At 44.2% G+C, this 23,049-nt stretch overlaps 1 protein-coding gene across 1 annotated transcript in view; it reads left to right on the top strand.

Annotated features, from left to right (window-relative positions):
• The window catches only part of ZFAT (zinc finger and AT-hook domain containing), a 399,551-nt gene extending 380,172 nt beyond the window's left edge, over nt 1-19,379 (top strand). Inside the window, 3 exon segments of the mRNA XM_077493855.1 lie at nt 1,015-1,141; nt 3,440-3,564; nt 18,129-19,379. Of these exon segments, the coding sequence (XP_077349981.1) occupies nt 1,015-1,141; nt 3,440-3,564; nt 18,129-18,368 (492 nt within the window). The 3' untranslated portion in view covers nt 18,369-19,379.
• The last annotated feature ends 3,670 nt before the right edge of the window (nt 19,380-23,049 follow it).

The following is a 23,049-nucleotide window of genomic DNA, read 5'->3' as shown; positions in this document are numbered from 1 at the left end:
TCTGGTGGCAAGTGACATGCTGCATCTGGTTGCAGGTGACGGTGGCAGGTGATGGTGGCAAGTGACACACTGCATCTGGTGGCAAGCGACACACTGCATGTGGTGGTAGGTGACGCTGATGTACAGAATATCGGCACCTGATATCGGCTATTGGCCTGAAAGGCGGCCAAAATCGGTATCGGACCTGAAAAAACTATGTTGGTCAACTCCTAGAATGGACGACAAACAGACTGGATATGTCTGCAGTTAATCTCACACGTATCAGTCACCTGTGGTTGGGGACGGATGATCGCACCTGGATTAAAACAATAGTATCCAGGGGTGATCATTCATTCCTAACCGCAGGTAACCAATTCATGTGTGTTTACCCCCAGATAGTTAGACATATCTGGCCAGTGTCCACTTGTCACTGTCACACTAGCAGAGCAGCCACAGCTATATGTAAATACTGGTGTTTCTGGTTGCCATAATCTGCTGATTCTTGCTGCCGGAACTTGCTGACCAGCCCTAATAGCCTTATATTGTGCTTGTGCACACTGAAATTAAAGTGTATTTTTTTACTGAAAATATAGATTTTGATACAGTTGCGCAATTATAATGTTAAACAAAAAAAAATCAACTGCCGCCATTTTATTCTTCGGGGTCCCTGCTTTCAGAAAATGTATTTGGGGGTTTTAACAATCTTAATTTTTTTTAATGTGCAGACCTTTTAAAAAAATGGCTCTGACAGCGAAAAGGCTCTGGCGAGGGATAGTTTTACATACCAAAAGTTTGGGCAGCCATGTACAATGAATGTTTTATTATGGCATCATTGAAGGGAATGGAGACCTAATCTTTCTGCTGGAATATACCGAGTGAACAAAGCAAGCCAGTGCCCACCCAAAACTGAAGTATCTTTGTAGTTGGCTTTTTGTCTAGCAAACGATTCTCTAGCTGCATGCTCCTTATTCTAAGTTTTTTGCCTGCTCGATGTTCATGAAGCCTTCTTTTGTGTTTATAATGTGCGACATTCAGCAGCTGGTGGATGTGACCGAGGAGATCTCTACGCAGTTCCTTCATATCGCTGAAGCCGAAGCAGATGCTCAGGGAACGCAGACAGCTGTTGCCGCTCTCCAGGATTTGAGATACACCTCGGAAACCAGTAAGTGGAGCATGAAGTTCATCCTTCCCGGGCCCTCACATGAATAATTAAGAGTGGGAAAGTAAATTTCATCTCTTGTGTATTAGAACTTTAGACTGTTTGTTCCACTAGCACCTAGTGTGTGTTAAAGGCAAGTGCCTGATTAAAGTTCACAGTTTTTGTTCACCTATAAGCTGTTTGCTCTCCTCATCTTGTCATGCTTCTTCACTTTGCTATGTCCTCCTGGCCCTGTCCTTTTCTACTGGCCATGGGTCATTGATACCCAGAGGTAGAGGCATAACTAGAACCTTAAGTGCCTTGGTGCGAGAAGCTCTGTAGGCCCCTTCCCTCCGACCACGGGGCCCTTCCCACTGATCCCTGGGTCCTCTACTCCTGTCACCGGGTCCTTTTATTATAGTCCCACAGCGGACCCTTTCACACATTCTTCAGTGAGCGTCCTTCCTGCCATCTTGAAGCCCCCCTCACAGTGGCGGAATGACAGGGCCCAGTCGCTAGTGCAACCTTTGTGCTCCTGGTAGTTCCACCACAGATAGATAGATAGATAGTTTTTCATTTTTGTTATTTTATTTTTATTTATTTTTTACAACTTTTTTAGGAGCCCCGTTGGGTGACTTTGGTGAAATATCAGGGGTCTAAACAGATCTCTAAAGTTTCACCTTTGCGACAGAGAAAGGAGTTTGAGAATTCAGCCCTCAATCCCAGTCTCTGCAGCCTGCACAGACTGAATGGACAATGAATAGCTCTGTACAGTTTCCCATTCATTCACAAACCGAAGCAGTTTACTGTGCTTCAGTTATGAATAGACATAGAAGCGATCGATACCGATCACTCACCGTATCCATTCAGAAAAGGAAGGAGACAGTAAATTTACATATTTTCCGGCGACACATCCCCAGCAACAGCCAATAGGAAAGGGGAGGGGGGGTAGCCGGCAGCGCTGCTGGGAGAGTGAGGAGAAGAAGAAGGCTTTCAGCAGCTGCAGGAGGAAAATAGAGGGCATTGGTTCCTCTATATGCCACCCCTGCTATCCAGGTGTAGAACAGGGGTGCCGCATGGACTCCCTGGAGCATAGGGCTAGCTCGCAATTGCAAACCCTATAGTTATGCCCCTGCCCAGAGGAGTCTCCCCCTGCGTGTGCATGTGGCAATGTGAGCCACTGTTGCAGGTTGTGGGGAATTTTGGAGGGCTTGAAGCTTGGGGAGGCACTGTGGAGGCTGAGGGCTCTCATGGGGCACGATGGAGGGCTGGAAGCTCTGCAACAGTATTTTTAGTCATTCAACAACTGAAGTGCCAAGGTTGCCCATTAAAGAGGGATTCCACCAAAAATAAAAATATTAAAAGCCAGCAGCTATAAATACTACAGCTGCTGACTTTTAATAAATGGATACTCACCTGTCCCGGGTTCCAGCGATGCCGAGGCCGATCGATCGCTCGGCTCTCGGCTGCTGCCGCCACCATTCTAGGTGAGGGAATCAGGAAGTGAAGCGAATCGGCTTCACTTCCCGGTTCCCTACTGCGCATGCGCGACTCGCGCAGCGCAATAGGAAATCTCTGCGCTGTCACTGGGACCCGTGTGTGTCCCAGCAGACAGAGCGGCAGGGCAGGAAATGGCGTAGACTCCCACGGGAGTCTATGCCCGGAAGTGGGTGTAAATACCTGTCTTTGACAGGTATCTCCACCCCCCTCCCCCCTGAAAGGTGTCAATTGTGACACCGGAGGGGGGGAGGCATCCGATCAGCGGAGGTTCCACTTTAGGGTGGAATCCTGCTTTAAGTTCAGGACACACGTCAGAGAAATAGTGTATACAGAATAGTATACTTCACTATTCTTAATTGTACCCATTAGTTGTCCACCATCAGCTAAAGGGTAATATTTACCCCTTTAAATGGTACACATTGCTGAAGAAGATTTGCTAAACATAATTTTGTCTTTATGGCATAAGGTGAGCTTAAACCCAATTTCTGAACATTATTTGTTTTCATATCTGAAAATTGCTATGCAGAAGACTTGCTTTGTTTTTCTGGAATACTGCAGATGGTCTCACAGATGGCGGCTTTAGAGAAAGCATACACGACGCCGATTAGAGAGAGAGAGAGAGAAAAAAAAAGACGTTTATAAAGCCACTTGGTACTTGGTATACAATCATTTCAGATAATGAAAAAAGTTGTGTTTATTTCCTGTTCATTAATTATGTATTTTAATACACTTCAAAGACTGCAAAGGCCAAAGCGCGTATTAGCAAACTTTATCACTTTGGCTGCAGTTAACTTGTACCTATTGATTTTTTTTTTTGAAAAGGTGAGAAGCTCGACCCCACCGCTATGAACATTCTCCAACAAATCATCGAGTTGGGCACGGAGTCCCATGACGCTGTCGCCTCCGTTGTTGCCATGGCACCGGGAACTGTGACAGTTGTAGAGCAGGTAATTCCCTTGTTTTCACTTTAATGGGAATGTAGTAGGCAATGCAGCAATGATGTTTTAAGGGAAGCCACAGTGTGTTTTCCACGAATAGACATGTTGAATTTTCTTTCTGATGTCTACCTAAAATGACTTTTTAAAATGGCTTTCACTTTACTTGCTTGGTGTTCCATACTCCCCTGCTTGTATCTAATACCATACACTATGTACTGTAAATGTTAGTGGACACTTGATCATCACACCTACTATATGAATGACCAAAAGTATGTGAACACCCCTTCCAAATGACTGCGTTTAGGTGTTTCTAATGTAAGGGTACCTTCACTGGAAACACCTAGACCAGTGATGGCGAACCTTGGCACCCCAGATGTTTTGGAACTACATTTCCCATGATGCTCATGCACTCTGAAGTGTGGCTGAGCATCATGGGAAATGTAGTTCCAAAACATCTGGGGTGCCAAGGTTCGCCATCACTGACCTAGACTCAATCCAACCTTGTGGAAACCGTTTGGGAAGTTCCCTTTCTGTTCGTTCATGCTTGTGCCCCCTATATACAAAGCCAGCTCTGTAAAGACATGGTTTAGTGTGGAGGAACATGAGTGGCTTACACAGAACCCTGCTCTCAACCCTACTGACCACCTTTGGGATAAATTGGAATGGTGATGGTAAGCCAGGTCTTCTCACGTTCAGTACCTGACCTCACACATGCTCTGTTGTCTAAATCAGGGGTCTGCTAACTTTCTAAACAAAGGGCCAGTTTTCTGTCCTTCAGACTCAAGGGGACCAGACTGTGGCCAGTGGGAGTAGAAATGGTCCCAATGTCAGTGGGAATAAACATTGCGACATCTTTTATGTCAGTGATGGAATAGCACCCATCATAGGTGTCAGTGGGAGGACTTGTGCCCCATCATTGGTGTCATTGGGAGGAATTGTGGCCTATCTTTGGAGTCATTGGGAGGACTTGTGCCCCATTTTTGGTGTCATTGGCAGGAATTCTGCCCCTTCATTGGTGTCAGTGGGGGAATTAAAGTGGAAGTAAACTCCAATGCGTGAATTTTGCTTATAGGTAGGTCTATAATAAGGCTTACCTAATAGGTACTGTAAATATCTTTTAATATTGCGCGGGAGTGACATAATTGTGGCTCTGACCACTCACACAGCCGGAGTCTGCGAACCCGGAAGGAAGACCAGGTGAAGATGGAAATGCCTTCATTGGTGATATGGTTTATATGGAGCCGAGCAGATAGATAACAGGATGTGTAGTGTAACAAGCCAGACAGGTACAGGCATGGACAGCGGGAAGGAGAATGGTCAGGATGCAGGCAGAGATGAGCAACACTGGAGCAGGCAGATGAACAAGAGGCAAGCGGAATCCAAGGACAAGCCGAGATCCCGGCAAGTAGCGGTCAAGCGAGGTCAAGACGAGCCAGGTCAATCACAGGTATCAAGAGCAGAAACAGGCACAGGAATTCAGGAAGAACTGCAGATCAGACACCAATCAACTAGTGCAGCTGCTGCACTTACACTATGTTGTCGAAAGTATTGGGACACCTGCCTTTGAATTTTAATGGCATCCCAGTCTTAGTCCGTAGGGTTCAATATTGAGTTGGCCCACCCTTTGCAGCTATAACAGCTTCAACTATTCTGGGAAGGCTGTCCACAAGGTTGTGTCTATGGGAATGTTTTACCATTCTTCCAGAAACCCATTTGTAAGGTATGGACCTTGCTTCATGCAGTCATGTTGGAACAGGAAGGGGTGATCCCCAAATAGTTTCACAAAGTTGGGAGCATGAAATTGTCCAAAATGTCTTGGTATGCCGATTCCTTAAGAGTTCCCTTCACTGGAATTAAGGGGCCAAGCTCAACCCCTGAAAAGCAACTCCACACCATAATCCCCCCTCCACCAAATGATTTGGACCAGTGCACAAAGCAAGGTCCGTAAAGACATGGATGGATCCTGCACAGAGTCCTGACCTCAACCTTATAGAACACCTTTGGGAAGAATTAGAGCAGAGACTGCAAGCCAGGCCTTCTTGTCCAAAATCAGTGCCTGACCTCACAAATGCGCTTCTGGAAGAATGGTCAAACATTACCATAGACCGGTGATGGCGAACCTTGGCACCCCAGATGTTTTGGAACTACATTTCCCATGATGCTCCACTACACTGCAGAGTGCATGAGCATCATGGGAAATGTAGTTCCAAAACATCTGGAGTGCCAAGGTTCGCCATCACTGCCATAGACACACTCCTAAACCTTGTGGACGGCCTTCCCAGAATAGTTGAAGCTGTTATAGCTGCAAAGGGTGGGCCAACTCAATATTGAACCCTACGGACTAAGACTGGGATGCCAGTTCATATGCGTGTAAAGGCAGGTGTTCCAATACTTTTGACAATATAGTGCAGGGATAGGCAACCTTAAAGAGGTGGAGATCTACCTGAACAACATGGGAGAAGTCAAAGATCACAGAGCACAGCGTTGCCTCCTCACACCTGATTTCAAACTCTATTCGCCCTACTACCGTGTCACAATCACACAGGATATAATAGAAGTCTATGGCTAAGCTCAGCAAATGTGCAGGAAAGCTGCAGGTACTCTGCACTGCATCTGTGGTGTGGGTAAACCACAGCGTATCGGTGTGAAAGCAGCCTTATGTTATGCCCAGTGTATTGCTTCACACTGACCTGAGGATCTCTTTCCTGCTGCTGGCACCACTCTGGAGACCTCTAGCTGGTATAAGAGGTGGAGTGAAGTTGGTATCACTCTGTATAGGACAGGAGTCGGCACTACAGAGGAGGCATCAGCTTATGTGGCTCTTGCTTCTCACTACAGCTCCAACTTTACAAGTAATCCCTCTCTACTGAACTCTGATGCTCTGGGATAGTGGGTCAGCAAGCCCAGACCGCGATCTACCAGTCACCTGTCTGCGATATACAGGATACTGACCTTCAATATAGTGGATATAGGCCACTTGGCACCAGTATCCGTAGTGAATGCACGCCCATCTGTATCTGTGCTCCTGTGCACCACAAGATGAGCACCTTCAGGACCACGCCTGTGCATCTGTATGTGCATCAGAGCTTCACTTGCACTATGACAAACATGCCCCTGACAGTCACTAACCCAAGATAGCACAGAGCAAATATCCCTGCATTAGTAACTGTATACTAATTCCAGGTAAATACTTCTCAAGACAGTGGTTGTCAACTGATAAGGTATAACCGCTTAAGGACCAAGCCTCTTTCTGAGATTTGTTGTTTGCAAGTTAAAAACTTTTTTTTTTTGCTAGAAAATTACATAGAACCCCCAAACATTATACATTTGTTTTTCGAACACTCTAGAGAATAAAATGGCGGTCGTTGCAATACTTTGTCACACCATATTTGCGCAGTGGTCTTACAAGCGTACTTTTTTTGGAAAAAAAATATTTTTTTTAAATAAAAAAATAAGACTAAACTAAAGTTAGCTGAATTTTTTTTGTTCATATTGTGAAAGATAATGTTACGCCGAGTAAATTGATACCCAACATGTCACACTTCAAAATTGCACCCGCTCGTGGAATGGCAACAAACTTTTACCCTTAAAAATCTCCATAGGCGACATTTTAAAAAATTCTACAGGTTGCATTTTATAGCGTTACAGAGGAGGTCTAGAGCTAGAATTATTGCTCATGCTCTACCGATCGTGGCGATACCTCACATGTGTGGTTTGAACACTGTTTTCATATGCAGACGCTACTCACGTATGTGTTCGCTTCTGGACGGAGCGCGTTTAAAAAAAAATGTTTTTTCTTATTTATTTTACCTTTTATTTTTACACTGTTTAAAAAAATAAAAAATAAAAAAATAAATGGTGTCACTTTTATTCCTATTACAAGGAATGTAAACATCCCTTGTAATAGAAAAGAAAGCATGACAGGTCCTCTTAAATATGAGATCTGGGGGGTCAAAAAGACCTCACATCTCATATTTAGACTAAAATACAATTAAAAAAAAAATGTTGAAAAAAAATTGTCATTTAAAATAAATAAATAAATGGGCCTTTAAGAGCTATGGGTGGAAGTGATGATTTGAGGTCGCTTCCGCCCTGCATTGTTCTGGAGATGGGGCCATCTTCCCCTCACTCATCTCCATGCCCAGAAAAGGTGAAGATCCAATCGCCTCCAATATTGCCGACGGCTCGGGTAAGCAGCGGAGGGCACCAGAGTGTGGCGGGAGGTGGGGGGGCCCTCTCCCACCACCGATAAAAGTGATCTTGTGGCAAATCCGCTACAGAGACCACTCTTATCGGAAAGCGGACTGCCCACTGAAGACGACGATACCTTATAGAATTCCCGTCGGGGTCCTTCCTCCATTCGCTCCCACCATGGCCACTGCGCCCATCACATTCACAGGTACATGGCCAAGTAATTTTCTGCATATGTCAGTAAGGTTACCAACACTGGTGCAAATGCTTGCCTGAATTCTACACTTATCCCCATTGAAAGGAATGGAAAATGCAATTAAAAACACACCTGTGGTTCCTGTTTTGAGACACGTCCTTTTTTCACAGGTACAAAACGCACCAGAAATACAGCAAAAATGCATATGTGTTTTTACCTACATTTTTGCAGTGGAGCAGTGTGACAGTAGTCTTAAGGAAGTAAGGATATAGTAAATTGCCTTTTCTTCTGCGTGAAATGACATTTCTATGTACTGTTCTTATTTGGATAGCGGTGAATCTTCATTTTCTTTTACGCTGCAGTTGATATAGTGGTTGTAGCATTTCCGTGTCTCTTTTGTCTTGGCATTACACATTCTGTGTCTCCGGGATCTGTAAGACTTCCTGACACAATGTTATCCATGTTTAATAAAGGCTAAATCCACATCTCCTTGGAGTCTCCTTCGGGCTTACTCCTTCCCCTTGTACAATACATAAGCCTCGTCCTGCTGTACAACAGATCATTGCTGTGTGTTTTCTGAGCCTGAGGGGAGCAGACGTCTCTCACAGAGCTCTGATAACTTCATCAGATTGTTTTTATGGAGAAAGATTTATTCCGAAACTGGAGCTCTACAGAACGCTCAACTGCTGTACATTGGGGTTTATTTCCGAAAAGCAAATCCACTTTACACTACAAGTGCAAGGTGCATGTGAAAATGTACTGAAAGTGCACTTGGAAGTGCAGTCGCTCTAAATCTAAGGGGTAGATCTGAAATAAGGGGAGGCTCTGCTGATTCCAATCACGTGCAAGCTAAAATGCTGTTTTTTATTTTCCTTGCATGTCTCCCTCCGATCTACAGCAACTGCACTTCCAAGTGCAATTTCAAGTGCACTTTGCACTTGCAGTTTGCACTTGTATTGCAAAGTGTATTTGCCTTTTGTAAATAACCCCCAGAGCGTTTGTTTTTATGTGCAGCTTTCTCTTTTCCCCTTTTCTTCGCTTCTCTTCCTTTCCCTTCCCTTCGTTTCCTCTCTTCTCTTTCCTTTTTGTTTTTCTTTTTTTATCTTCTCTTTTCTTTTCTTCTTTTCTCTTTTCTTCTTTTCTATGTTTTTTTTTATTTTTCTCTCTCTCCTTTTTCTACACGTCTCTCAGTTTCCTCATGTCTTTTTTTAACTTGTGTGTGGGTGTGTCTCTCTCTCTACTCCACTATGTCTCCCCCCCATGTATCTCTCTAACTCCTGTATTTTTTTCATCCCCCCAATGCCTATCTCCCCCGCCCCCCATCACCTCTCTCTCTTTCTCCCCCATACCTCCTACCCAACAGGGTTCTCTCTGCCCTCATGTCTCTCTTTCTCTCTCTGCCCCCCATGTCTCTCTCACACCTATGTCTTTTTTTTCTCTCTCTCTCTCGTTCTCTCTCTCTTCCTCCATGTTTTACTATTTCTCCCCGATGTCTGTCTCCCCCCGTGTCTCCCTCTCCCCCCGTTGTCTCCCTCTCCCCCCGTTGTCTCCCTCTCCCCCCGTTGTCTCCCTCTCCCTCCATGTCTCTTTCTCCCCCATGTATCTTTCTCCCTCTCCCCCATGTATCTTTCTCCCCCCATGTCTCCCTCTCCCCCATGTCTCCCTCTCCCCCATGTCTCCCTCTCCCCCATGTCTCCCTCTCCCCCATGTCTCCCTCTCCCCCATGTCTCCCCCATGTCTCCCTCTCCCCCATGTCTCCCCCATGTCTCCCTCTCCCCCATGTCTCCCTCTCCCCCATGTCTCCCTCTCCCCCATGTCTCCCTCTCCCCCATGTCTCCCTCTCCCCCATGTCTCCCTCTCCTCCATGTCTCCCTCTCCCCCATGTATCTTTATCCCTCCATGTCTCCCTCTCCCATGTGTCTCCTTTCCCTGTCCGTCTCCCCCGTATGCTTGTCCCAGGACATTTCCTCATTGGATCAGAATACAGCCAGTCAGCCATTCATTTTCTAAAGTAGAGGTCAGCAATTGCAGCCTCCATATTCTCTCTGTACCAGTCTCTTATATCATAAACCTGTATTGGAGTACAGGAGTATGGTGTCGAAGTAAGGCTGCCGACAGCCTTTGAAAGTTCCTATGCGAATACTGTCTGTATTTTCATATATTTAGCTATGCCCTGCCTTTATAATGTTGTCAAGCTTTGTAGTTAAGAGAAATGTAAGAAATTGAAGGGGCTGTGTATATAACACTGCTATGCACACTCAGTAGCAGCTAGACAGTGTGTGTCAGTGGTCATCAACCCTGTCCTCAAGGCCCACTAACAGGCCAGGTTTTCAGGATAACCGAAATACATCACAGGTGATATCATTTGCTGCTCAATGATTGCAGTAATCTAGTCTGCATCTCCCCCAATGAAATACATATGTATTACCTTGGAAGATGCAGACTAGATTACTGCACTCATTGAGCAGCAAATGATATCACCTGTGATGTATTTTGGTTATCTTGAAAACTTGGCCTGTTAGTAGGCCCTGAGGACAGGGTTGATGACCACTGGTGTGTATAGTCAGCCTATTGGCTATATGAGACATTTGACCCCCTGATGCTCATAAAAATGTGAATATTTCTTTTTTTTTTCCAATTGTATTTTTATTGAAAATTTTTCCAGAGAGAATATACAAAGGGAAGAACAACAACAAATAATTGTCAGTGTCAACAATGTTACAGACAAAAGGCCAAAGAGCAAGAAAAAGAAAATAAACACAAAAAATGTGATGGTCAGGCAATATCTAGTCACATGCACAATTAAAGCAGTAATTCATCTAATAACAGGGGGGACGGGGGGGAAGAGTCAGGAGGGGGGGGGGGGGGGGGAATAGGAAAGAATCCAATGGGTGGGTAGGCCAGATACCTACGTGTCTGCAAAGAAAGCATAGCCAACCACCGGATCTGGGGTACGCTCATTTCCCGGAGGAGCCTATACCAGACTGAGGCTGAAATCAATGGGGCAGCGCTGTAATACCGCCGGCAAAACGCCGCTATTGCAGCGTATTGCCAGCAGTTTTAACCCTTTCGCAGCTGCTAGCGGGGGTAAAAGCGCACCGCTAGCGGCCGAAATGCGCCACAAATCCTCCGGTAAAATGCCGCTAAAAATAGCGGCGTTTTACCGCCGACGCTATCAGTGGTGTGGTGTGAAAGGGGTCTTAAAGTGGAAGAAATGCCTAACTATAGCTACTCTAAAAATGTTCCCTCCCCCTACCTATCCTGGACATGCTGTTGTTGGTGCTCCCTTCTCTACCCTGCAGCAGGAGCTCAGTGGCACAGATAGAGGAGGGAGAAGCGACAACGGCAAGGCCATGGGAGCCTATGGATGACATCACTGCTCCCTGAATTCCCAGCCATTGTCGGCGCTCAATCCTCTTCCATGTATCAGCCACTCACAGGGCAACTGGAGCTGCAGGAACGCATGACCAGACTGGGGTAGATTAAAAATAGGTAAGTATACACATTTTCTTTTTTTTCTTTTTTTTGTTACATAGGTTAGATAGGAGGGGTGGGGTTGGATTTTTAAGAATAGTTATAGTTAGAAGTTTCTTCTATTTTAACTAAAGCCTGGCCAAACCTGGTTCGAATTTTGCCTGATTCCTATGAATTAACCACAATTCGATCAATGGATGACAATGTCGACACCACCCTGCTCAGCAAACTTGAAAACTCACTGGAGCCATGCAGGAAAACATCAGCCGAACAGTGACTGCAGCCAATTAGCTGTTTGGGTATTCTGATAGCCATTGTGTGCCAGATAGTCAGCAGTGGGAAATTCCTCCATTCACATTGTTTTTAGCACGGCTCAGGGAATCTATGGCTAGTTTAGCCTTCAGTTATGAGAACTGAAGACATAATATTCATGAGCATGGCTGTGACTAGTTACCCCCCCCAAAAGCCCAGCTGTGTTTTCTCCTAACCCACAAGGCAGCGGCTTTCATATTTTCCTTTAAATGCACTGCTGATATCAAACCAGAACAGATATGCCAAGTAAGGGAATTTCAGTTGGCATCGCCGCTTATTTTGTGGCCGACATCCCTCCCGCTATTATTCAGCAGAGGGGCCTCGGCCCGCGGCTGTTCTAGAGGAATGTAAATGAGAATTTTCAGAAGTGAGATGATGTAAACACTGACTTTGAAATGCAAATCTTGGTACAGAATTGTGATTTATCATACTAGAAAGGAAGAAATATGGATCATTTTTGCAGAGCTGACATTTGAAGCACAGCAAACGAAGGGAAAACCTGTTAGTGATTTATATTTTCGTGACAGCGCCTATAAAAAGTATAAATAGATGGAAGGGGGCTCCGTCCCTTGTGGAAATCGTACAGTTTCATGAATTTTAAATGACTACGCACCTGGTATCACTACTTTTTACTGTGTATACATGAAAGAGGGTTTTGACATTAGGGATACATGATTTTTTCATGCCAAGTAAACAGACAATGTTGTGAGTATGATGCTAAAAATGATACCAAGGGTGTACAAGACAGCACAAAGGGGGCTTTACTATTTAGCTAAAAAATTCCTGGAGACCTGACCATCACACCTCTATGAGCTTGTGGGACAGCACAACTATATGAACCTCTGGGACACCATGGGCACTAATATAGACCTGCCCCTTCCCATCTACAAGAGACTTCTGATTCCTCTATATAGATATTGATATCACTAGAGGGATCACCAACATGAGGAAGAAGGTCCTGATTACTCTATATAGATCTTTTATATCACTAGTGGGATCACCAGCAGGAGGAAGAAGGTCCTGATTACTCTATATAGATCTTTTATATCACTAGTGGGATCACCAGCAGGAGGAAGAAGGTCCTGATTACTCTATATAGATCTTCATATCACTAGAGGGATCAACAACAGGAGGAAGAAGGTCCTGATTCCTCTATATAGATCTTTATATCACTAGAGGGATAACCAGCAGGAGGAAGAAGGTCCTGATTCCTCTATATAGATCTTCATATCACTAGAGGGGTCACCAACAGGAGGAAGAAGGTCCTGATTCCTCTAGCTAGATCTTCAGTTATCACTAGAGGGATCACCAGCAGGAGGAAGAAGGGCCTGATTCCTCTATATAGATCTTTGGTTATCACTAGAGGGATCCCCAGCAGGAGGAAGAAGGTCCTTATTCCTCTATATAGATCTTTATATCACTAGAGGGATCACCAACAGGAGGAAGAAGGTCCTGATTCCTCTATATAGATCTTTATATCACTAGAGGGATCACCATCAGGAGGAAGAAGGTCCTGATTCCTGTATATAGATCTTTGGTTATCACTAGAGGGGTCACCAGCAGGAGAAAGGAGGTCCTGATTTCTCTATATGGATCTTCATATCACTAGAGGGGGGTCACCATCAGGAGGGAGGAGGTCCTAATTCCTCTATATAGATCTTTAGTTATCACTAGAGGGATAACTAGCAGGAGGAATAAGGTCCTGATTCCTCTATATACCGTATATACTCGAGTATAGGCCGACCCGAATATAAGCCGAGGTCCCCAATTTACCCCCAAAAAACTGGAAAAAATTATTGACTCGTGTATAAGCCGAGGGTGAGACATGCCTGTCCATCCCTGTGTGTCCGTCCATCCTGTGGGTCCATCCATCCCTGTGTGTGTCCATGCATCCGTGTGTGTGTGTGTGTGTCCATGCATCCGTGTGTGTGTGTGTGTGTCCATGCATCCGTGTGTGTGTGTGTCCATGCATCCGTGTGTGTGTGTGTGTGTGTGTGTGTGTGTGTCCATGCATCCGTGTGTGTGTGTGTGTGTGTGTGTGTCCATGCATCCGTGTGTGTGTGTGTGTGTGTGTGTGTCCATGCATCCGTGTGTGTGTGTGTGTCCATCCATCCCTGTGTGTGTGTGTGTGTGTGCATGCATCCGTGTGTGTGTGTGTGCTTTTTCCCACCTTAGTTTGATTGGTTCATTAATATATCAAAATTGCCCTAAGGAATTAGAAACAACTGTCAAATAGGCTACTAAGGAATAAACCAGTAACACCAGTAATAGAAAGGTTTTACATTGCTGTTGTTACAAAAGCACTATAATAAGCATATGTGTATGTATATTATTTGCTAAACATTGTTTGATCATCATAAACACCAGTCAGAGGAAGTAGCCATTGAAGTAATGGGTTCCATATGGTACAAACTGAAAGAAAAATGGAATAGGGCACATGCATTGATTTCTTCATTTCCAGGAGAGGCACAGTAAAGACACAGTAGAGCCTACCTGTGTCCGTCCAGCCTGTGTCCGTCCCGGCCTGCGTCCCGTCCCGGCCTGCGTCCCGTCCCGGCCTGCGTCCCGTCCCGGCCTGCGTCCCGGCCCGTCCCGGCCCATCCCGAGCCGAGCCTCCGTCCTTCAGCTCTTCGTCGGTGGCCATTCTAGGATTCAAAAGCCGCGCCTCCGTCGGTGATAGGCGGAACACTCAATTTCCCACTGACTGCTGGGAAATTGAGTGTTCCGCCTATCGGATGTCCGTGATAGGCGGAACACTCAATTTCCCAGCAGTCAGTGGTCCGCCTATCATGGACGTCCGCTCATCTTCATACTACGGACGAGGATGAGAGGATGTCCGTGATAGGCGGAACACAGACTGCTGGGAAATTCAGTGTTCCGCCTATCACAGGCGAAGGCGGAGAGGGAGGCGCGGCCTTTGAATCCTAGAATGGCCGCTGTCTGTCTGCTCGACACGCTGATCGGGCAGACAGACAGCGATGACTCGAGTATAAGCCGAGGGGGGCACTTTCAGCCTCAAAAAAGAGGCTGAAAATCTCGGCTTATACTCGAGTATATACGGTAGATCTTTAGTGAGACCTAATTTAGAATGCTGTGTCCAGTTCTGGAGACCTCACTTACAAAAAGATATTAGATATTAATCGGGTAGGATGAGTCCAGAGATGGGGCATAAAAACGGTGAAAGCTCTGAACTATAAAACCAGAAGAGACTGCAGGAACTTAATATTTACAGTCTGGAGTAAAGAAGGGAAAAGGGAGACATGATTGAAACCTTTAAATACATGAAAATAGTGAATAAGGTCCAGGAGTAGGGATTCACCGAACAGCAAACAATTTGGGGTGTTCGTGGCAAATTCGAAAAGCCGCGGAACACCCTGTACAAGTCTATGGGAGAAATCTAAAGTGCTAATTTTAAAGGCTTATATGCAAGTTATTGTCATAAAAAGTGTTTGGGGACCTGGGTCCTGACCCAGGGGACATGTATCAATGCAAATTTTTTTTTTTTTAAAACTCAAGTTTTTTTCGGGAGCAGTGATTTTAATAATGCTTAAAGTGAAACAATAAAAGTGTAATATTCCTTTAAATTTCTTACCTGGGGGTGTCTATAGTATGCCTGTAAAGGGGCGCATGTTCCCCGTGCTTAGAACTGTCCCTACACAAAGTGCCATTTCTGCAGGAAAGAAAGTCATTTAAAAGCACTCACGGCTATAATGAATTGTCGGCTCCCGTAATACAGAAAACAGTCACTGAAAGTCATTGATTAAAAAAAAAAGCGTGGGGTTCCCCCCAAATTCACTTACCAGGCCATTCAGGTCTGATATGGATTTTAAGGGGAACTCCATGCCAAATTTAAAAAATGGCGTGGAGTTCCCCCCAAAAGTCCATACCAGATTTTTGGGGGTAACGGCAGTTTTTAAAACTTTTTTTTGCATTGATACATGTCCCTGGGGCAGGAGCTAGGTCCCCAAACATTTTTCAGGACAATAACTTGCTTATTAGCCTTTAAAATTAACACTTTTGATTTTGAACTTTCGAGTCCCATAGAGTTTAATAGGGTTCTAAAGTTTACACGAAGTTTAGGTCTGTTCGCAGGTTCTGGTGAAAACCGAACTGGTGGGGTGTTCGGCTCATCCCTATCCAGGAAAGCACGGTTCTGGTGGGGTTGACAAAGACTACAGGTGTACTTCTTTTGCAAAAATACAAACCGCTTTCCATTTATTCTACACTTGCCTCACTCTCTTAATGGATGTTTAAAAAACCCTGCTCCATTACTTCTGCCTTACTTCCTGGACAGACTTTAGGCCATGAAACAGGAAGAAGTTGACCAGCTGATCTCATTGGCACACACCCTGCATCATCCACTCTCAGCTGGTCAATGCCTTCCAGTGTCATGACCTAAAGTCTGTCCAGGAAGTAAGGAGAGTGAGGTAAACCATTCATTCATAAACCGGTGTAGAATTAATGGAAAGCTGTTTTATTTTTGCAAAATAAGTACATTAATGTAATATTGGTACATAGGGGAGCTGGAATTTAGAAGAAAAAAAAAAAGTTGAACTTGACCTTAGTGTTTAGTACTACTTTAACAGTATCCTTCACTGCATCCAGATAAACTCAGTCATGTTGATGGGTAGGTGTGATGGCTATGCATAGTAGGTGTGATAGGTGTCCACATACTTTTTGGTCATATAGTGTATCTATCCGGTTTAAACCTATGCTGACACTTACGAGTCTTCCCAATTTCTTATGCGAAACATACACATACAATAAACCATTTATCTGATGTAAAATGGCAAATAATTCCAGTTTTGCAGATACATTTTCAGCACTTTTTTTCTACGAAAGATCCTGAGTAGGAACAGTTTTTCTTATGCTGGTCATACGCATTGATTTTACATGTGATCAACCATTTACTCTGACAGCTGAATCAATCAGTCATTGGGATTCAAGAATAATCATTCAATGAGACACAAACACATTTGCAAACATTTCCTGATGGGGTTTAATGGCAGTTGGATGCTAGCGTGACTGCTGATGATGCTGATAACAATTGTTTTGTGTTTACCACTTGCTTACAGGGCACTTATACCCCTTTCCTGCCCAGGCCATTTTTCAGCTTTCAGTGCACTTTGAATGACACTTGCGTGGTCATGGAACATTGTACCCATATGACATTTTATTTTTTTGAGACAGATGGAGCTTTCTTTTGGTCGCATTTAATCACCGCTGGGTTTTTTATTTTGTGCTAAACAAATGAAAAAAGAAGGAAAATTTTGAAAAAAACAATACCTTTTTCTTTATTTCTGTTATAAAATTGAGCAAATAAGTAATTTTTCTCCTTCACTGATGTGCGCTGGTGAGGCTGCACTGATGGGCACAGATGACGTGGCACTCATTGGCACTACACTGAGTGAGGTAGCACTCATGGGCACTAAACTGATGGGCAGCATTGATGGCACTGACAGGCAGCATTGATGACACTTGGGGCTGCACTGATGATCAGTGCCCCAATTGTCTATGAGCATGTCCCCTGTCAGGATTGCCAGTTGCCAGCTCTCCCCACCTTACACTGTGACTGTGCATGAGGAGAGGAATGCCAATAACTGGCAATTCTGTTTATACTGTGATGAGCTGTGATTTGACACAGTTGATTATGTGGCAAAGGGCCGCTGTGATTGGCCCTGTACCACGATCTACACAGTCAATCGCAGAGTGCACCAAATGCATGCCCCAGGCACGGCCTCCTATCTACAAACTATGGTATATATACTGCAATGTACGCAGCTATAAATGCTATACTGTAATGGCAGTGATCAGCGACTTATAGTGTGACTGTGATAGTGTGGTGGGCAATCTGACGCTAATTGACACTGGCTGGGAGGGACCGTAACGGACCACCTGATACCAATGTCTCTAGTGATACTAATATAGTGATAATATTGTACACTGTACTAATAACACTAGCTGGAAAGGTGTTAACATCAAGGGGTTAATTGTGTGTCTAACAAATGTTTTTGCGCTGCTTTTACTCACATCGTTGATTTCAAGAAGAAACAGCCAGATCGCTGTCTGTGTACAGAATTCTGTGTGTTTGTAAACACAGAACTCTGTGCTGTAATTGGCCGTAGCCTATCAGCAGGTGCACAGCCATAATCATTGGCTGTAACCTGCTGAGAAACTCGGGCTGTGTCCAATCACAGCGCAGGTCAGCAGGGGGCGCAAAACCAGGACGCTTTTTGGCAACATATAGTTATGTTGCCTAGCTTGCAGCTGCCCCCCCCCCCCCCCCCCCCCCCCCCTGGCCACAGTAAATGTACTGGCTACACTCCCGATGTGAGTTGTGGCTGCATTCCCAATGAAGTTGTTTTTGTAACCCATTCTATCACTTTTTTTCCCCCTACAGGTGACGGAAGAAGAGCAATCGGCCAATCACACTGTGATGATACAAGAAGCTTTGCAGCAGGCATCCGTCGGGCTGGGTGAACAGCACCACCTGGTGGTCTCATCAGATGAAGTGGAAGGGATAGAAACGGTCACGGTCTACACACAAGGGGAAGAAGCCTCGGAGTTCATCGTTTATGTCCAGGAAGCCATGGAGCCCGTGGCAGATGGTACAATGGAGCACATCTTACAAGAAATATGAGGCACCTCTGAAAATACCCTGACCTATCAGTGCTTCAGTTTACACCAAAATGAAAGTGTTCCCCTGGAACAAAGTCAAACTGTACCTTTGAGTCACTTAGGGCCAAACTGAAGAAGACAATGGAATATGGTGACTGTCCTGGGGGCGGAATGTCCATCTACACTTCCAGTTAAAGCTGAACTCCAGGGAGATATAAAAGGCATATGTGAATGCAGTTCTGTATTCATGATCAGGGCCAGGACAAGGGGTGGGCAGGAGGGACGGCTGCTCCTGGCGCAATGGTCTATTGCAGGGGTAGGGGGCACCCTAACCCTAAGGGAAAGGGGGGCGCAGTTTGGCATCTTTGCCCTGGGCACTGGATGACCTTGTCCCGGCACTGTTCATGATACATCATTAGATATGTTTTTTTTTTTTTTTTTTTAATGCGGGTAGTATAAGTACCTGAATTGACCCATTCACTGCTGTAAGGCTGGATTCACACCTATGGCATTTTTAGTGTTTTTTGCATTTTGCAGATTTGCACTCCAGAACGTGTTCCATAGGAAACCATGTTAAATGGACTGTAGTGCAAATCTGCAAAATGCAAAAAGCACTAAAAATGCCATAGGTGTGAATCAGGCCTAAAGCAGCACTCAGACTGGGGGGAAGATAAACAAGACATGGAGCCAATCAGGACTTGGATAAAACAGATACATTTTTTTTTTGGGCAGGTAACCGTTCCAGCATATGTATTTCATCTGTGTTTTTAGCATTTTTCCTTGAAGTTCAGCTTTTAAAAATGATCCCAAAGACGTAACTGCCTTGGAATGTCTTTTTTTTTTGTTTGTTTAGCAATAACGGTTTGTTTTTAGCTGGAACTGAACCTGGATTATGTTTACAGAGAAGCTTTGAGTGTGTGTTGCCTGTTAGGATTTCTAATCATAGATTTGCTAATTTAAGAAAAAACTTTTTTTTTTTTTTGACAAGTTTCGAGAGTTGTGTAAATAAAAGGAAACCACATTTCTAAGTTTCTGTGGATTTTAAATATTTGTAATTTTTATTGCTTGTATCAGATATCACATGAGATTAGTGTACATCAGACGCCGAAACAAGTCAAACCTAACAATCCATTCAGTGAAGAATAGTTTGCATATGAGAGCAGTTTGGGATACATTAAAGTGGTTGGAAATCCTTATAAACCACTTTGACCTACAGGTAAGCCTAGATCAAGGTTTACCTGTATGTCCAAGAAATATATGAAGTGTACACCGCTTGGTGAGATGGCATAATAAACTCCACCACGCCGTTTCAGGTTCTTCTTAATAAAAAGATTGAACAAACACGTCAGGGGAAAAGCATGCCTGTACGCTAACCCTTTACCACTTAAGGACCGAGGCTATTTCAGAGATTTTTTGTTTACGAGTTAAAAACTGTTTTGTTTTGTTTTTACTAGAAAAAATTTTCTATTAAAACTATTTTTTTTTTACTAGAAAATTACTTAGAACCCCCAAACATTATAAAAAAAATTTCTAACACCCTATAGAATAAAATGGCGGTCATTGCAATACTTTTTTTTTTTATATATTGTGAAAGATAATGTTATGCAGAGTAAATTGATACCCGACATGCCGAGCTTCAAAATTGCGCCCGTTCCTGGAATGGCGACAAACTTTTACCCTTAAAAATCTCCATAGGCGACATTTAAAAAATTGTACAGGTTGCATGTTTTACATTACAGAGGCGGTCTATGGCTAGAATTGTTACTCTCATTCTACCGATCGCGGCAATACCTCACATGTGTGGTTTGAACACCGTTTTCATATGCAGGCGCTACTCACATATGCGTTTGCTTCTGCGCCAAGCTCGGCGGGATGGGGTGCGTTTTTATTTATTTTACCTTTTTATTTTTACACTGTTTAAAAAAAAAATGTCACTTTTATTCCTATCACAAGGAATGTAAACATCCCTTGTAATAGAAAAAAAGCATGACAGGACCTCTTAAATGTGAGCTCTGGGGCCAAAAAGACCTCAGATCTCATATTTACACTAAAATGCAATTAAAAAACATAAATAAAAAAATTTGTCTTTTTAAAAAAACGTATTTTAAAAAAAAAGTCCCTTTAAGAGCTATGGGCAGTAGTGACGTTTTGACGTACCTTCCGCCCTGCAGTGCTATGGAGACGGGTGGGGGCCATCTTCCCCTCACTCGTCTCCATACCCAGCAAGGGTGAGGATCTGTTCGCCTTAGCCGACTGCTCCAGAGCACGGCGGGAGAGGGGCCCTCTCCCGCTACTGATAAAAGAGATCTTGCAGCAAATCTGCTACAGAGACCACCATTATCGGAAAGTGGACCGCCAGCCGAAGAAGTGATATCTGCTGCCATAACAACGATATTCCTCTTCAAAGTTAGGACATATATTGGCATGCAGGGGTCTGAAAGTGATTATACCTGAACTCCAGGTATGAATTTTGGGTTCGAAGACTCCCTTTTCTCAGCCAAGGAGGTCAAGCATCATGACTCATCCCTACGTCAGCGTACCAGCGTCTAACCAATCGCAGCCCTGTTGCTAAGCCTTCCCAGAAGACAGCCCCGAACATAGGTACTTGGGATGCATAGAGGTATTGCGGTCCATGAGATCTTTAGCTTTTACCACGAGAACTCAAATAACAAGATTGCTTTAATCAATAAAAGCATATAAATGAGAGATCAGAGAAGAAAAAGTACGACCGTGCCCAATCGGGTCGGTGGAAGATTTTGAAGTGCGATTTTTTCCCTGGATTCACCAAAGGCCCTGGCTGGGTATAGAGCCGAAACCGCATGTGATCTCCCGTAATAGGAGATCATAGGGAGTTGGTAAACGGCCATTCTATAAGAGGTGGGAGTCACTTTTCTGAATATCACTTATTTCTTGGTGCATTTTCATTTATTGTGGGATCACCTTGGATATCACCTCACTAGATGGGCTTAATTATTCATTTAATTTTCACTATTTGTATTTGTTGTTTGTGTTTAGCGCAATTTATTTTTGCATGATTGATTAATTCTGTGTATGTGCCACAGGAAGTTGCTGCTTATTTATTGTTTGTCAACAAATCTTTTTGATAGCGCAGTAATATTTCCCTTTTTTCCTTTATGAATTGTATTGCATAGTTATATAAGGTGAAAGTCTAGCACTAAAGAGTATAAAAATTGGTAATATATATACAACAAACCAATATATATCATACAAAATATAAAGTGTAACAGTGCTAAATATGAAAATACAGGAAAATGGTATTAAAGTCCATAAAACAGCAAAAAAAAGGATCCCAGTGCAATCACAGTGATCAGAAGTAGCAGTACTACTGTCCATCAATCACCAATATGTGACAGTCCACCACCAAAGGGGCTCACCAGAGCATGTGGACTCGGATACCGTGGCACCGAGTCAACAATGCTTAAATGGAAGTTCAGAAGGCAGCTCTAAGGGTCTCAGATCCTAGTTTCACGACAGGACCACCGTTCACAATATTGAATCGTGCATTGCGCTGGACCGTAGAAACAAAAAATGCTTCACATAGTGTAAAACTGTATCTGTAGAATTTTATTTAAAAGTTGGAACACATCATGTCCAAGATAAAAATGCCTTTATCCAAGATCCAGTAAGAAATAGTTTAAGGAATGCAATGGCCTGAATAGCGTTAAAATCCAATGCGTTTTGTCCACAAAGACATCATCTTGGGTCTGAGACACAATGTTTTCTCATAGATTTAGCACGGTATTCTTTTCATATTTAATTATTGCATAGTTATATTGGTACAGCTTGGATCAATTTAAGTATATATTTCATGCCTAAGGAATCACTCATGGAAGCTGCAAATAACTGTAGTAAACAGCTCTACCACAGCGATAGCAGTAATCTTCTGGGTCCTGTGCCACATGGATTCCCTTCTGCATAGTAACCACAAGGGGTCACTTGCTCGGCACTGCTGCCATTCACAGGTTGCCTTGTACATTCTTCAGTAAATGCAAGGTTGTAACGTAAATGAAGAACGAACAAACTCTGGACAGCCGCACTCCGGATCGAATGAAAAGTGAAAAGTGCCTTTATTTCTTCAAATGAAAAAACTCCACATCACACGAATCACCCCAGCAAAGGGAAAAATATAGAACAAAATCTCTGACGCGTTTCACGCTAAAACCAGCGCTTACTCATAGCTAACATTTGTTCAAATTGAGAAACAAATATATACTATACAGGTGTCAACATGTGATAGTAAAATCAAAGGTGAAAAGCAGTGGCAGCTGATGGACATCATCATGAAATCTCCACACATGTGACTCCTGCACTTAATCATTAAATGATTAAGGGTGAATAAAAGTGAAAGGGAAAAGAAAAGAGGGGGGAGAGGGTAGGTAAGAAAAAAGAAGGGGAAGGGGGAGGAGAAGGGGGAGAGGTGAGGGGAAGGGGGAGGAGAAGGGGGAGAGGTGAGGGGGAAGGGGGAGAGGTGAGGGGAAGGGGGAGGAGAAGGGGGAGAGGTGAGGGGAAGGGGGAGGAGAAGGGGGAGAGGTGAGGGGGAAGGGGGAGAGGTGAGGGGAAGGGGGAGGAGAAGGGGGAGAGGTGAGGGAAAGGGGGAGGAGAAGGGGGGAGAGGTGAGGGGAAGGGGGAGGAGAAGAGGGGAGGGGAAGGGAAGAAAGGGGGGGGGGGGGGGAGGAGAGGGA

The sequence above is a fragment of the Lithobates pipiens genome, unplaced genomic scaffold (assembly GCF_037356315.1).
Source record: "Lithobates pipiens isolate NorthernLeopardFrog02 unplaced genomic scaffold, aLitPip1_a1.2 Scaffold_19, whole genome shotgun sequence".
In the NCBI taxonomy this organism is placed as follows: Eukaryota; Metazoa; Chordata; class Amphibia; order Anura; family Ranidae; genus Lithobates; species Lithobates pipiens.
Note: the sequence above shows the minus strand (reverse complement) of the source record. Positions and strands in the feature narration are given on the sequence as shown.